The sequence below is a fragment of the Ciconia boyciana genome, chromosome 2, assembly GCF_034638445.1.
Source record: "Ciconia boyciana chromosome 2, ASM3463844v1, whole genome shotgun sequence".
Classification (NCBI taxonomy): Eukaryota; Metazoa; Chordata; class Aves; order Ciconiiformes; family Ciconiidae; genus Ciconia; species Ciconia boyciana.
Window position 1 is genome coordinate 147803694 of NC_132935.1, and position 16286 is coordinate 147819979.

Here is a 16286-nt window from a genome sequence, read left to right on the forward strand (position 1 = left end):
AATGTAGCCAAAGCTATAGCAATATATCCACAAATGCTATCAAGGTTAGTTGGAAGGAAAAGCTTAACATACCTTAAGAAGTCTGACCATAAAAAGGCATACAAAAGCTTGAGACACCACTAACTCAATTTTGATGCTGCCACAGATGAAGCACTAAATATCATGTGCCATAACCTGCCATTTTTTAAGGAAAGATTGATGAAAAAAGCTACATACTAATACAGTTTTGAAATGTTTCAGTAGAAATTCTCTGCAATTAATTCTTAACTCATTGCAAACTAACTCTCATTTATTGGGCTATGAACAAAGAAGGACTGTGATTCACAGGAAGAGACACAAATGTAAAAAAGTGAGCCCATAGTTAGGTTTCTTAGTTTATTCTGATTCCATCAATATTCTTAGCCAAACACACAGAGATCAAGGGTTACTGAAATCTTTCCAAGTCCACCTCTTTATCTTCCTCTTACCACACAATTGTTCCATCTCTTTCACACATATTTTATTCACGTTATTTTAACAATTCCATAGACTAATCATTAATATGTTGACTTTTATTGTACCAAGAGCTGTTGAAAGAGTTAATACAATCAACAAGGACTCCCTACCTCTATTGCTTATTAGGAAAGCATTTGTAAACCTTCCATAGCTGTTCAAACATCCCCCTTCAGCAACAGACACATTTAACAGAATGTGTTAAAAACATGTTTGATCAAAAATCTGTGCGAAATAAGCATAGCATAGGTGACTATCCACTGTTTTCCCAGCAAGCCCAAGAAGCACTATTAAAGCAAAATTAAGAGACTAAAGTGCTTTTCAAAATCCAATGATTAAAAGTTTAGTCACCGCATATCTGTGCGTGTTTTGCAAGACGCTCATGCACTCTGAGAATAAAGATTTCTGGCTTGTATGGAGGTTATTAGCCCATCTCCCACTGTTATTTACCAGAATTTTACTAGTTCAACTGGAAATTAATTTAGCTACACTGAAAAGAAAATGCATTTCTGTTGATACTTCTTCAAGTGGTCCACTTAACCGGTATTCAGTCTACCTCCTCTGACAAAAGCTGTCTTTCGCTTACAGGAGATGGAGCCCATGCAGCCCATGAGTCAAAAATCTTCAAACATGGAGTCAATTAGCAGTCCAATATTTTCTGAGATACATCTCATGGGCTTGCTAGGAAGTGAAGAAAAACTTCTGGAACAGCCCATCACACACAAATTCAAAAAGGAGCAAAGATAATGTAGGATTTAATGGGGTTCACAATGTATGGAAATACCCAAGACTTGTAAAATTAAAAGATACAGGAGAAGCAGGAAACAACCATTAAAAAAATAAAATATATAAGTAGTATTCATATTTGCAGTAATAATACTCTGTCCTTCTCTGCTGCTTGAGTGATCAGGACAATAAATGCGTGTGAAAAAGGATTACTGAGAAAAGGTTTGCTGAATTATTTCGGAAAGAAAGGTCAACCTTGTGCTTTCAGCATGGTGTTTTACCTATTCTGATTCCCCAAATAACAGTATCACTGATTTCAACAAAGTTTTTTCTTAAAACATCCATTTAGTTTTAGTTAGCATATTGAAATGCACCAAGTATGTAATTACAATTTGGGATGTTATTTTTTGCTCTACTATACTTGTAAAGATAAGTAACGCTGTGTATTTAACTAGGGTTTTTCTGATTTAGAAAACATGTTTCAAACTATTGTAATGAATAGATTGCTTTGTTAAATGAGTGAAATTAAAGCGATAGTCAGATGCAACACTGGAACATGATGAATAATGGATGTTTTAGAAGTGCCAAGTTCATTCTAATGACATATGAGTACAAAGACATTTTTAAAGCAGTTTAATCATCAGAGAATTGCTGCTTGTTAACATGTTCACAGGATTATCATGCATTAAGTGAATAGTCTTAAGTAGTTCATCAAATAATTTATGTTTCAGTGTTATTACAAGCTATTCCTACATGACCAGATGTAGCCCTTCATGAGAAAATAGAGGAAAACATAGTTTAATCAAAGGTTCTGTGATCAAGCCAGAATGAATATATTTTGCCTAATTCACCACCAGCATAAACATAGGTCAGTCCATAGAAGCAAATGGAGTCTCATCTCACACCAATAGTAAATTGGTCATGTGGGTTGAAAACTGAGCACAGCTTGAACTTTTCAACTTAATAGGAAGTAGTATCTTAAGCCAACGCTGGCCACAGATCAGTCAGCACCCTGCCTGCTCTGCAGCGACAGAGGGCTGGTAGCTTCTCCCTGGTCCCTGGCAGGAGAAGACACCCCGAGAGTCCCTTTCTTCTTCCTAAAAGAAGTGAAGATGTTGGTAGAAACTTTTTACTCTTGATTCCTTCTCCCCAAAACAGATCTTTCTCAATTCCTACCAATCATCCCTTGTCAGTGTAAGGCAGCAAGCCTACTGACGGTCAGCTTCATTATAGCCTCCAAATCGACAGGCTTATTCGGGGGAGGATAACCCATACCTCCTGCCTCCGCAACAACTGTCAGCAGCAGGTCTGAGACATGCTTTCCTCTTTCGCAATCAGCTTCTCACAAGCTGAGAGAATTCTGTCAAACTGTCTCAGCGAACCTGTTTGCTAATTTACCTGCAACGATGGAAATTGTAAACTCAGGGAAATAAAGCGCTTCTTCCAAAGCAGGAGAAATTTTGGGAAGTGTTAGAAGCTGAAGTATTAGAAAAAGATGCTATACAAACAAAAAGAAGGAATTTCTAGGATTAGCTTTGCTAATTATCTTCCAGTTATCTATTTAGGTATCATATACAGGAGCATATGTATCAGCAAATATCACTGTTGAAGACACTCGATTGAATATTTTCACCCTTTTTTTCCCATTAAAAGAATACTGTAGTAGGGCTGCAAAAAAGACCAATAGTTTTTAACAATTTTTTACAAAAAATAGTTAAGAAATCTCCAGATGGTTGTCTATTAGGAAGATAATTTGGGAACCATGTAAATAAGCAGATTAGTGAAGAGACAACAGATCTGAGCTGTGTTTCTGGTGACATACAGATAATTCAAGGTGAGATTAAATGATGCACAAAAAGAGTTTGACTTTTCTTCATCATCATCACCCATAGTTAACTGCAATCTTTTGGCTCAGACCAAAGTATAAAGTTCTATAACATCACTGACTGCAGCAGCAGCAAAAGGATTGGTTTTAGTTAACCTAAGGGAACAATAAAACACAGTAGTGGAACATGAAATTCATTTAGCTGAAGCCAGATTTATTGCTGAGGGAGCTGAGGGCTGACCATTGCTCCCAGAAGTACAGGTAGATGTTTTTTCTTGGTGCATTAAGACTTTACCAGATGCATTCTGATGTATCAAAACTTACTTTTTTTCTTATCCCACTTACCAAGCAAGTCAGATATTAATTTTAAATTATCTACTTGAAGGTATTTATCATATTTCTCTTACTATATCCTTATAGACTTCCCCAGAGAAAAGAAAGAGAAAAATGAATGAACATGATAAAAGGCAAACAGAGAGGAAACCTCCAAGAAAAAGAAGAAGCTGAAAGAATGATAGCGGGTATCAACTTGCTGCAGCAGACAATGGGGTCTGCAGAGTGTGTACCGATCAGGACATGCTTTGAGAAGGACTGGGAAAGAAAAAGGTCAGACTGTGGAAACAGGAAAGGAACAATTAAGAGAGTATCGTGTAACTACAAGGTAAAAAAAAGTTTATGCTGAAAAGAAAAATAATTTAAAGGGCACGTTCCAAGAGAAAATATTTTATCACAACCATAATTAAAGTCTTTCATTCTTTTGTACAGCAGAACTTCGATAATCCATGGTAAAACAATGTATCTCCACTGCTAACTACGCATTTTTGCCGTTTATTACAATACATGCCATTTACTGGACCAGATGTAAAATAATAATCACCTTATTTACTCTTACAGACATCATGCAGTTTTAAGTGTTTATTTCACTTCATGTGTTGATGTTATCTCATGTTTTCACTACTAGGCTACTAAGACTTCAGAGAACTTACTAAGAATATTGCAACATTTTGTACTAACAACAACAACATGAGAGAGCAGTAAGTAAAAAGATGATGATTATTATGTGCTTAATTCTAGCATCTGTAAGAGGACAATCAAGCTGTAGATTTTTTGAGGAGCATAAAAGTAGCAACAGAGCCAGAATCATATGTCCTTGTATTACTGACACTATGACTAGCTCCCCCAAAATAGATGAAGCTGCTTATGGGAATCATGTTGCTCCACATCTGTTGAAGTCCTTCCCCTGTTTTGCCTTGCTGCTGCCTTATTTTTCACAGGTTGCAACATCTAGAGCAGCCCTCATGGTCTTAGAAAGTCTTTCCCATGGCTTTCAGTTCCTTCTTTCTTTTGCCCTTCCCTTAGTTATTACTCAGCGATGTCCTGTGCACCAGAAAACATTGCCAAAGTAGTGGTGCGATCACACGTGGGGAAGTGTAGGTCTGGAGTACACTTCTGGGGTACTCGGGTACACCCCACATGTTGTTCATGTGGACGGGTCACTGCCTGAACTGCACGATGCCCTTGACCACTTCCCAGTCCAAGTTACAAGACTACATAGCTAAGGAGATACAGCCTTAAACGATTATTGCTGCATTGAAGCTGGTGGATAATAGCAACTGATACCTTTTTAAAGCCTTCTTCAGAAAGTGTCACAGAGGTGACTTTGGCTACAAACTCTGGCTCAGTACTTTATTTTTTTGGTTTTTATCACCTTCCCCAGATGCTGGCTGTTGCTCCCCATCATTAAAATACCTAAAGTGTTTTGGGTTAAAATTTGTATTGCCAATCACATCCTTGAACAAAATGGTACATTATCATCACTTACGAAGACTGGCATACTTGAATACTATCAACAGTTTTCACCTCTTTCCTGAATCTAACTGAATGCAGTGTTTCTAATAACAAAATTACTTCCACAGTAATGCACCTGACATCACTCAGGGTCTGATTCAGCTATCCTTATGTGCTGAAGTACTACTTCCCCTCCAGTTGTGCCATCAAAATTTGCCGCAAGACTTTTGATGAAAAGGTACTAATCGACCTGAGAAAGGACAGGAAAAATGATTGCCAAACAGATCTGGAAAAAAAAAAAAAGTAGACTATATGAAAAAGAACATTTATTTACATATGTATTTAAAGTTATATTTTAAATATATTTACATATAAAATATGTAAAAGTACTATATGTAAGTAACAGAGACAGTTTCAAAGAGTTTGAGTTCAAAGAAAGGACATAAAATTAAAAATAAGAGACAATAGAGTACAAGAGAACACACAATTAAAAAAAAAAAAGAAGGGTCATGGTAGAACAATTAAGGTTGGAAGAGATCTCTAGAGGTAATATAGTTTGTCTCCCTTTTAAAAGCAGGGCCAAATTTGCAGTTAGGTTAGGTTGCTTAGGGCCTTGTCCAGTCAATTTGGAGTTCAGGATCGAGATTTCAGTACACATCTTTGGGCAACCACACACCCTGTAATTCCTCCTGTTTATTTCCCGTGCTGTGTATATTCCTGCTTAAGCTCTTGAGATGAGCTCAGCCGAGCATTGTGTTAACCATACAAGTATCTTGAGAAACAGTTCTAAGGAGAGATTTGAAGAAGGCTAATGCATTCATTTTGCAGAAGTTTACATCCTGCCCAAGCGTGAACAGCAGGATAAAAGGAACACAACTGTGGTCAACCAAGAATTTAATTAGAGTTTTAAAGAAGGCCCGTATCACAGGCTAATCGGAAACAACCTTGATACTTTGGCAGCGAGTAAGGCAGAATAGATACAATGAGGATAGGATGTGAAAGACATAAAAAGAGAAGAAAAGTGGCTTGATCGTTATGACAGACAAGCTTTTAGCAGGCTTTTAAAGATGATGTGCTCAACATAATTCTCTGCTAAAGTTAAGAGTTTTGGAAGAACTCAGCAGGAGTCATGAGGTGACACCTCTCAAAGAGGCTGTAGGCCCTGATTCCCACTGCATATCTGAGGCTGATGCTCCATGAGTTGGCTGAGGCAATCTAACACTCCTACCACCCTTTCTCTTTCTCTCAGCTGGGTTGTTTTTCCCCTGGCTTGGTGGGCTAAGTCAGCTCAGCAAGGGAGCAGACCAGCGACAGATGCAGTGCAAGGAAGGAGGCAGGACCAGGTACCCAAGGCCACAGGCAGCAGAAGGCAGCAAACTGCTAGATCAGCTCAGCTGTCCCAAGGTATGCCCCCCCAAGCACCTCACTTCTGTGCAAGCTCCCTCTGAGTTCAAATCACAAAAGAGCTGAGCCTCTCACAGATGCTTCCCTCCAGATGCCCCAGCATCCAGCTCCAAACAATGCATCCCATGTAACACAGAATGCTCCTGTGTGCTAGCATGTGGCATGCACTGCTCAACTACTTGTGTCCTAGGTCTCCACAGTATTTGAAAGAAGTCATAGTGGAAGTTTGGAGAAGATTAAGCCTAATGCGGCCAGCAAGAGCTGTTTACTTGACAGTAAAAACAGATATCGGAGAACGTAAAGACTTTACTGAGTATGCTAGGATTGCCCAAAGAGAGAGATGGTGAAGAGGTTGAGATGAGGTACAGAACTCTGCAGCATCCCCATGGTACAGAGCAAGGGGATAGACTCTGAAGGACATGATAAAAAAGCAGTCACAGGAGTATAAAGAACAAACGGAAGAGTACAGATATGTTAGATACAGATAACATTAGTAAAAGCTCGGTAATAATTTTCCAGTGCAGAACTGATTGCCAACAATGCTCCCATCCCAAATTGGGATAAAAAAAAATTTCAAAGGCTTGTGTAAGAAGAAATTTTTAAAATCAGGTAAAGAAACAATTCTTTGACAATCATTTCAAAAGATCTAGGTTTAATTTTTATAATTTTCAATGTTTATTACAATTTATGTGACTCTTCAAAATTAAACATATTTCAACATAAAGCTGGATTCTTTGTTTCAAAAATGTCAAGCTATAACCTTAACAATCTCAAAACTGAATAAAATGGGGGAGGTTGGCATTGAGACATTAATCACAAGTGATCCATTCCTATAAAGAAGTTTGGCATTAAACTGCTATCTTCTGATGAACAATATTGAAAAATTCCCAGCCATCTCTAAAGTTAAATTGCTCAGCATTAACTTTTCAAATAAGCTAGAAAATGGAAACACATACTCTAAGCTGATTATAACTCTTATCTATTATAGAGTTTTATTATTTTCTAGTCAGAAAGAGTAGCACAGCACAGTCAAATTTACTGGGAATAGGTCAGACTGTATAAGCATATAAAAAGCACTAACCTGAAGACTGCAGATGGTGAGACCTGATACAGAACAGTGCTGTTTTTAGAACAGTAGAAAACAACATGGTAAGGCATCTTGGCATTTTTTCTTGTAACAGTACCTTTCCCTTCATGTCCTTTCTTTTTTTTTTCTTTTTTTCTTGCCCTTAACTCGTCAGTTAGGCTGCTTTCACGGATGTCTGAGCTACCAGGCTTGTTGCTCTCAGTGGTGCTGTCAGAAGCAGCAGTTTGTCTGCATACTATCCATTACAGGAGTCAGTATTAGTTACTAAATTGGAATATCAAACCCAGATATAATTAGGTTGTTGAAATAACAACGTGAAAGTATGGCCTAATTCACACAGGGTGCTAATAAATATCTGCCATGCTCACTGACCTCATTAGAACTGAAGCTCTGAACTACTTGGAGTCAGTGGCAAATTCAGAGTATTACAAGCTTAGGAAGTTTCCATAACCTAAATTATAAAGATATAAGAAATAAACCATGCAATCTTCAAATACTTGGAAAAAAAAAAAGGGGGGGGGGGAGGGGGGTGTCAACAAAATCATTGATTTTGTATGTAAAATAACTAACATTAATTATTCATGATGCAAAAAATAAAAATGTCTCTACTCTCAAGACTACTTACTGACATACTACAATGGATAAAATAGAATGTTTTAAACTAAACTTCATTAGTGTCATGATTAGAGTAAGACTGTTTTAAGCACCATTATTCTATAACACCATTTTATCAGGTAGCAATAATTAAGCCTAACTATATGTACCCACTACGTAAGCTGAAGCAGATTATTATAGGAAATGCAGAATCATAAAATTATAACTCTTAAAAGCAGTTTCAATATAAGAAATTAAAATTTGATTTTGAATGAAATTACAACAGAAGATCACACATAGCTGTTTAGCATATGTCAAAGAAAACAAAGAAATTTTGAAAGGAATGTCAAAAAGAACATCTAATGCGCTCATGCCACATGGAATCCTGTATTTTATTAGTAATTTGTTTTCCTTTTAGGGGGGACTATCTCATATTTCAGTTACTCCTGAGAGCAAACATACTCACAAAAATCCACCTGTTCCAAAATTCCTGATTTGCATGAACAGCCAATATCATTAATACTGGTTACACTGGTCTTTGTTGTGTAAGTCCATCATACATCCAATAGCAGATGGAATGGGAATTTGAGAAGTAGTCCAGTGGAAGAACGGTTGGAAAACTGCCTCTCTAGTGCATCATGGTCTATGGGTCTGGTCGTTCAGGCCTTCTCCTTAATTCTTCATATTTTGAGGAACAGTGGATCAGTCAATTCCATTATATTCTTTTTCAGGGTAATCTATTTCTTGAGGTCCATTCTGGCCTCTCTGAGGGTCTAAACCTCTGTACTGCAAAAAGCCAGTCTCTCATGGACATTTTTTCCTTTAAATAAAAGTCATACGGCTTTCATTCCCCTTCAGAGGAACTGCACAAAAGGGCTATATTCAGAGAAAGCCCAAGCTAGCACAGTCTCCAGAAGCCATGTCTGCAAGCAGGTATTAAATGTCATAGTCTAGAGAAAAATGAAAGGAACCCAGGATGTCCTGTTTTCTACTGTCGACATTAAAAGAAAGAGGACGGTCAACTAAACATCCACCCTCTTCCTCTTCATCAGAAGACAATAACCCAGGGAATATTTTTGCCAGGAAGTGCTTGTGGATACTCCTTAGAGCATCGTTTCTACTGAGGAACAGGGGGTGGAGGATACTGAGTCACAGCTCAAAAGCCTTTGTGATCGTTAACACATTATTGTCGTCATAAAGCATTACGGAGTTATAAAGTATTAAATACATGTAATCTGCCAACAGGAGAGGAGAAGAAGCCGGATCCCAAACAACCCAGAGAGTCCATGCCTGTGACTGTGGAGCAGTGAGGTGGTGAGTGGCAGCCTCATAGCCTGCAAAGAGCACGAGCTAGTCCTCTCCTGGCAGAGCAGACAATTTTCATGAACAGAAAATGCCATCAGCTTCCCCAGACTGCCTTTGGAAAGGCCATTTAGGACTGTAAGACCACAAACACTCAGAAGAACAGATTTGATAAATGTAATTCCATAGCAGCCCCTTAAAACGTAAGCTTTTTCACACAAAACCTAAAGGTATTTGTTATAAAATAGGGTGGTAAATGATCTCCCAGGAAATTCAATAAGGAAAATGTTTCAAAAGGTTACCAGCCTTTAAAAATATAGCAAGAGGCTGTTTGTAGTGTTCGCTCATATCGACATGGTTTTGTGGTTTTTTGCTAAAGAACAGGATAAAATGGAAGTGAACACAACACAAAATTACAATTTAGAACGAATGACAACAATTATCGTCTTCATCCAACTTCTATGAACAGTTGTTTTCAGGATTTTAAAAACTGTATGAATTCTATATCTGACATTTAGAATTTTATGGGCAGTTACAACAATCTACTTCACTTACAATTTAATTCACTTAAAATACAAACCATTTATCGCCCTTCCAGATCCCACTGGCCAGTTCTTACTACAGCACTGTAAAAATAAAACTACCTCAATGATTTGGCTTCTAACCCTAAAACTGGAGTCCTATTTGTCCCCAGTTTTGAATCCTAAAATGTCACTTTAGGGTTATTATGATGAACACAGCATACTCTAAACCAGTTAAATGTAGTGCAACTGACAAAAAATTACATTTTGAATATTCAACTACAAAATCTTTTCTAGATGTTTAATTCACTCATTTTCCTCACAAAAGCAGGTTTAATACATTAAATACTCTATTGCAACCTAAGGACAAAAGAATTACTAACTGGGAGTAGAGCAGAACGGACTGTGTATTTGGAGCACAGTTTATACAGGTGCTATGGGAGTGGGGAGGGCCTTGGCTGGTTGTTTTTGCTTTGGCAGACCCATTGACCTATGTGGATTGTGAAAATGATTTTTTTTTTTTTTACTATAGTTTCTAAAAGACGAGGTCTTCAACTCATCTCTACAACCTCTAATGCATGCATTTCCACATATATGTTCTCCATTATATTATGTCTTAGGAATTGTTCTAGCAGTTCAAATATAAAAGGACTACCCCCATTCATTTTATAGGGATTATAACAGAAACTGCTATGAATATTATTTTGGAATTAGTCTTCAATGGTAGCTGTACAGTCCAAAGAGTTTAGCTTATGTATCTAGTAACAGCTGGTGTATCATAATATTTGTACGTACCCCTATTTCCCCTACTGGTATTGTAACTGGGACATAACCAAGTCACAGGGCATCCTGCTCTGGAGCTCTGAATATGAATTGCAGTCAGGATTTGGTGTCACTGACAAACAAGCCAGCTGACTTTTTTGCCTGACATTCCACCTAAGCTGCAGCATGTCTCAGCTGAGAAAACAGAGCACAATATGGCTTTCCTTTCCTCACACACTGCACCACATTCTTTTACTTATGAAGGCACAAAATGTCTGAAAGCCAGCCTGAGGCATCCTCGGTCCTAGTGGGGCCACGATGTACCACAGGAAGCTGCAATTCCCTCTTAAATTGTGAACAGGCAGGTTTTTGCTCTAGGCTTCCTCACAAATGGAAAGAGTTAGTAAAATGAAGGTTCTGTTAACATGTTACACTACCCACACGCCTTCAATTACAATTTGAACTCACTTACATTTACTGAACATCAACTGTTGCCCATTTGCATTAAAGAGAGAAGCCTGCAAGTTCTTCTCACGGAAGCTGTGCTTTGATTTCTGTGCAGCTATTTATTTGCATAGTGGGTATAACCAATCTGAGCAATGGCTGAAAGACAGCATCAACCAGGATCAAGTATGTGACTGCACATAATTTTACTAATGATATTTATTGTCTGATGGATATCAAATCCTCTGAAGTGTATCAAAAGCTGCTCTAGGGGACCACACTGAAAAACTGAAACAACTGCTTGCCAAGGGAGCCATTAACACTTCCAACTGTTGAGTCACTTGGAAATTTTCCTTCCACTTTCTGCTCACTGACTCTTTAAAGAAAAAGGGAACATCAAACTCAGACAGCTGGCAGGGCAAACAGAAGGATCCCCTGAACTGCTGCCACACTACAGAAACTGAAAATGGGATCTCTTCTGGATTCTCCACCTGGATGTGTGGGAATTGGCTTTTGATGCCGCCAGATGTCAAGGGTGTGGGAGAGAAGCATGGGAATCAAAGACAGGCAGAGGGTATCTAAGCAAAAATATTTTGGAAGTGCGAAATGTAAAGCTCTCCCTGGAACATTAACTCATCCTCAGTGAACACACACTGAATGAAAATGTGCTTTCAGATGAATCACGATTTAAATCTTAATGTATTACAACCAATGTGGGATATTTAGTTTTAATCCCAGAGCCCTAAATCAAACCTTAATCAAAACTTAAATAAGCCCTCACTTGGAGTGTTACATGAAGTTTCAAGTTTTACATTAAAAAATAAGGTTTTACAGATACTTTATACCTCTTTGTAGTGGAAAAGAATGAAATCTAATCTTCTGGACTAATCTCTCTCATGTTCTGCACTAACAAAGCACTCAGCAGAGGACACTAGAAGTCCGATAGTCCAGGCTAGGACAGAGAGATTCAATAATACTCAAGACAGTGCATAAATGTGCTCCCATTGCCATTCTGGATTCCTATACTTACATGGCTTCAAAGGCTGAAATGGATTATTCAGAGGAGAAATCAGAAATTATTCAGAGTCAGAAATCTTCTTTTCACAGAAACTTATACAGAAATTAGCACATGTGTAAGGAACACACCCAACCTGTTTCTAACTGAAATCTGAACTCTCACAACTAACCTTGCATTTAATTTTCCTTCTTACCTCAAATCTAGAGCTGAAAAGGTATCACCTTTCTAACACCAGGAAACCTCCCACCATTTTCAAAAACTCCTCAAACTGTAATGTCATTATTTTTAATCAGAAAAAAAAAATAATGCCTTTTGAACATTAGGAATCACTGCAAAAGAGGAGGCAGAACCTGAAAAAGCAAAACACACCTTCAAATGAAAGGTGCAGTTTTCAGGAGGGAGAGCGCTCTGTCTTGCTGCCTGAACAAGCACTGTCCTTTTGGGGTACAATGTGGTTACAGCAAACCTTTACAACGGAAACAATATCATTTCAGCAAAAATCTGTTTAAGAATGGAAGACCAGGAGTCACCAATTCTGAAGGAGTGTAAGCTCTCTAACAACGAAAACTGTTCATGCTAAATAATTTGTGGTATCAGATAGGTACCAAACATATGCATGCACTTGTGCCCGTATTACATACACAGAGAAGTATTTAGCCAAGTTCAAAAATATCACAAGAGGTTTATGGGTGAGGTATTTATTATTTGACTGCAAGCATTTATACTACACGATACACTTAAGAACAGAAAATCATCTGATTACCAAGATGGAAAAGCACAGTTTTACCATGACACTGTTGAGTGGAAGAAGACTAATTTTTTCCCACACATAAGCTTTCAGCTTGGCAAACCTGATGGGGGCTTGCATGTAAAAGCAGCAAAACCAAAGCACCATCTAGTCCAAAATAAAAAAATGTCAGAAACAGATGTAAGTCTGGTGGATAAGAGAAGTGTGGATGTGAGCCTCACCAAGAGGGAGTACACAGAGCGTTGTTTTGATGTGTTCAGCCTTCTATGGCAGTGCAGCCTGCTGATACACTTGAAAGGGGACAAGAAACTCACAAAAGCCTATAGTTCTTCCTGTGAAATCTACAATTCCTCTCCCTCCGAATGCCATGTTTGATTACCAGACTCTAGGGAACAACATTACGGAAACAGAGTTCAGCTACCTAGCATAAAAGAACCATTCTTCCTTGGCTGCCAGAGAAGAAAATGTAACTGCTGTGTCATTCTGCTTGACCTCCTTAAAATGACAGAGCTTAGCAACTGAATATGCATACAAAGAGGGGTGAAGGATTTCTGTCCTGTATTCCTGCCAGCTGCACCTGGAGATGGAAAACAGATCTCTATATTACAATATAAAGAGCAGTCAGGTATTATTCCCTCTTTTTTTCTTTGACTTGTCTTTTACTAATGGTGATTTGTCCCATCCTCAAAACCAGAGGGTTTTTTATTAAAAATTATGGAAAGGATAGAGCAAGGAAGGGAACAAAATCCTGTTTCCTTTCTTCTTCCATCTGTTGGCACAAGAGAAGAATATTACCACTGTCCCAACACAAGTAGACTCCTTGGTCCACATACCAGGGAGCACCTCTGCAATTCCAGCATGTGAAATGAAGAGGGATTTTTCTCCATTTCATCTGACTAGTTTGTCTTCTAGAAGCAGCAGCACAGTTCCTTGTTCTAGGATTTTCCGTGGTACATATGGGTGGGTGTCAAAGCTTCAGGCAAATCCTACAAATAAACATTTTACATACAGAGCCACAGATGTTGTGTGCTAGGGGGAGAGCAGGAGACATCCCTGAAATCAATGTTTAAAATGTCAGTGTTGGGCTGAGGAACAAAAGCCCTCTCCATGAGCGGGTACACAGTGCGAGGCTGTTGCCAGTGATACACAATAATACATAAAGCCTACATTTGCTCCTTGCAGGGCTGTGTTCACACTGCAGCTCAGACAATAGTTCTTCTAATGGCGTACAACACATTCCTGCCTTAGTGAGGAAAGGACAAAGATAACCTCTGGAGTCTGGAGAAAGGGAGGGGAGCAGGCTCAGCTACTCTGGAGCTTTCTTCTTCAGAAGGCTTATATCGCACAAGGAGGCCACGCCACTAGGGAGAGAGATGAAAGGACTTACTGTTTCTCATTGACTTAACTTCCACTCCAAGCTATATAAAGACTTCAAAACTTTAAGTACCCATATCCCACAGGAAGATACTGCAGTACTGTGTGTTCTGCAGTCTTCATAGACTTTGGAGTCAAATTGGCAGCATGCCCATTTGCCACATTAATTCCTCAAAGGTTGTTTTCACTAATCTTTTCTGGACCTGACCAATTGTTATGTAGTATCAACGAAGTATCCAATACAAATTTTCAGTTTTCTCATAGCAACCTACAGGTTACTTTTAAGGTTGATAACAAAAACAAAGAGACTACCAAGATATAAATGGAATTTCATGGTTTGTTGAAATTTGTGTATTTGGATTGCCAGCGTGAGTAAAAGAAGGTAGCTTCCCAGGCGAAGGCAAAGTGAGAAACCTGAGTGTTAGTGGCAGACCCTTTTCATTAGAATAGAGAAAGTAAGACCTTAAACCTCAGATCAAGGCTTCTTTATGTTAATTCTCACTACTGGTATGGTGGCAGCAGATGAACGGAATCTGAAGAACTTAGGCTGAAGGAGACAAGAGTAAATACTGAACATGCAGCCAATCAGTAACACACTGGCTCCAACCAAATACATGAAATTTTAGCACTCATTTTAAAAATGCAACAAAAGGCACTTGAAAATTCTGCCTAATGTCCACTAAGGTTTCCTACATAACATGAGCTTTTGGGAGTACAGCAAACCTGATTTCTGCTTCCTACAGACTGACTTCTATACAGGTTTTAAGATTATATGATGATGATGACTTAGAAAATAATCAAGAAATCAAGTTTTTTCCCAGCAGAGTAACAATATATTCATGACTGAAAGGAACTGATACTCACCTCTGACTTTTCTCCATCTGCAGACTATACACAATTTAAAATAAGAATAAAGGGACACTTCAAGACACTGAAAAATTCTGAACATATGGCAAGGAAAAACGTATATATCACGTCTATATGCTGACGCACACCAATTAAACTAGAAATTAAGAGGAAATAGAAGACAAAAAAAGGGAAGATCAAAAGCAAAAGGGGAGAAAACCAACCCAAAAGGTTTCAACTAAAAAAAATTTTAAAAAGGGCGTATCAGGGACAAAAAAAAGTTAAATTTATCTGTTGCAGGATGTTCATTACGATCATTTTAAAGTAGAAACCTCCAGACTGAAAGCAAAACTTGCTAATATTAAATAAAATCCTGCTGATTTAAATCAAAGAAAAACAGGAGTGAGCTAAACAGAAAGCCCCACAAAGATACAATAAATTGAAAGATAATTAAAAACTGAGAGAAGGAAGAATATTAGAAAGTGAAATGAAAACATTCTGCAGTTGAAACAGGATTGAAGGAAAGCAGCATAAAACGACTTCAATAACTAAAACAAAAGAAGGAACCTTAAGGAAAACACTTTCACTGAAGTATAATGAAAACAAAATGTGCACACAAATTGTTGCATAATAAGAGAGAGAGAGAATGAATAAATAACAGTGAAATGAGAATAACAGTGATACTCTTTCAGCACATACGGGTCTTCTCATTCCAAACACACTAAGAGGAATTCTTCACCTCAAAATGAGTCAAAGACCAATGCAAAACAGAAGTGACAAAAACAGTAGCCCTATTAGCAGTGCCATGGTTCATCTGCTATCATCTGGCCACCCATCAGGACGCTCTGTCCTAGTAGTACCCAAATGTGCACAGTCACTTCCCTGCCATCATGGCAAAGCCTGGAATTTGTTCCAGTAGTAGCTGAGTGACCCCTGTAGACACTAGGTCAACTCCCCTAAGGACAAGTTTCTGTGCTCTCAAAGACTTAAACTGTTTGACATTTTAATCCTAAACCAGAATTTCCTCTGGTTGTAGTATTTTGTTTCTTTGCTTACTACAAACAATAGGCCTGAAGAAAAATATTAATTAACCTTAAAGGTTTACTTGCAGCCTTCACTTTAACTTGCCACTCTTTGTCTATGCCTGCACACACATGGCTTTGACCAACTGAGCTTGGTTTCTGTGATTGGCACCGGATCATACACCACAAATTCATTTCTGTATCTTACATTGTACCACATACTAACACTCTCGTGTCAAAAAGTCCTTTCCCCGCCTCAGTCTCCGGAGATGGAACTACTGAGAAGAACATATATAGAAAGTGTTCTAAAATAACAAGCCTTAAAAAAAAGTC

General features: G+C 38.2%; 1 protein-coding gene across 11 annotated transcripts in view; it reads right to left on the minus strand.

Moving 5' to 3' along the window:
* The window catches only part of NEBL (nebulette), a 273043-nt gene that overhangs the window by 10909 nt on the left and 245848 nt on the right, over positions 1 to 16286 (minus strand). The window contains exon 23 of one of the 11 annotated variants that reach the window (XM_072854420.1): positions 13686 to 14072. The exons of the other annotated variants lie outside the window; for them this stretch is intronic. Coding sequence (XP_072710521.1) covers positions 14047 to 14072 — 26 coding nt within the window. The 3' untranslated portion in view covers positions 13686 to 14046. Of the gene's footprint in view, positions 1 to 13685; positions 14073 to 16286 lie in introns of those variants that run through there. 11 annotated transcript variants of the gene reach the window in all.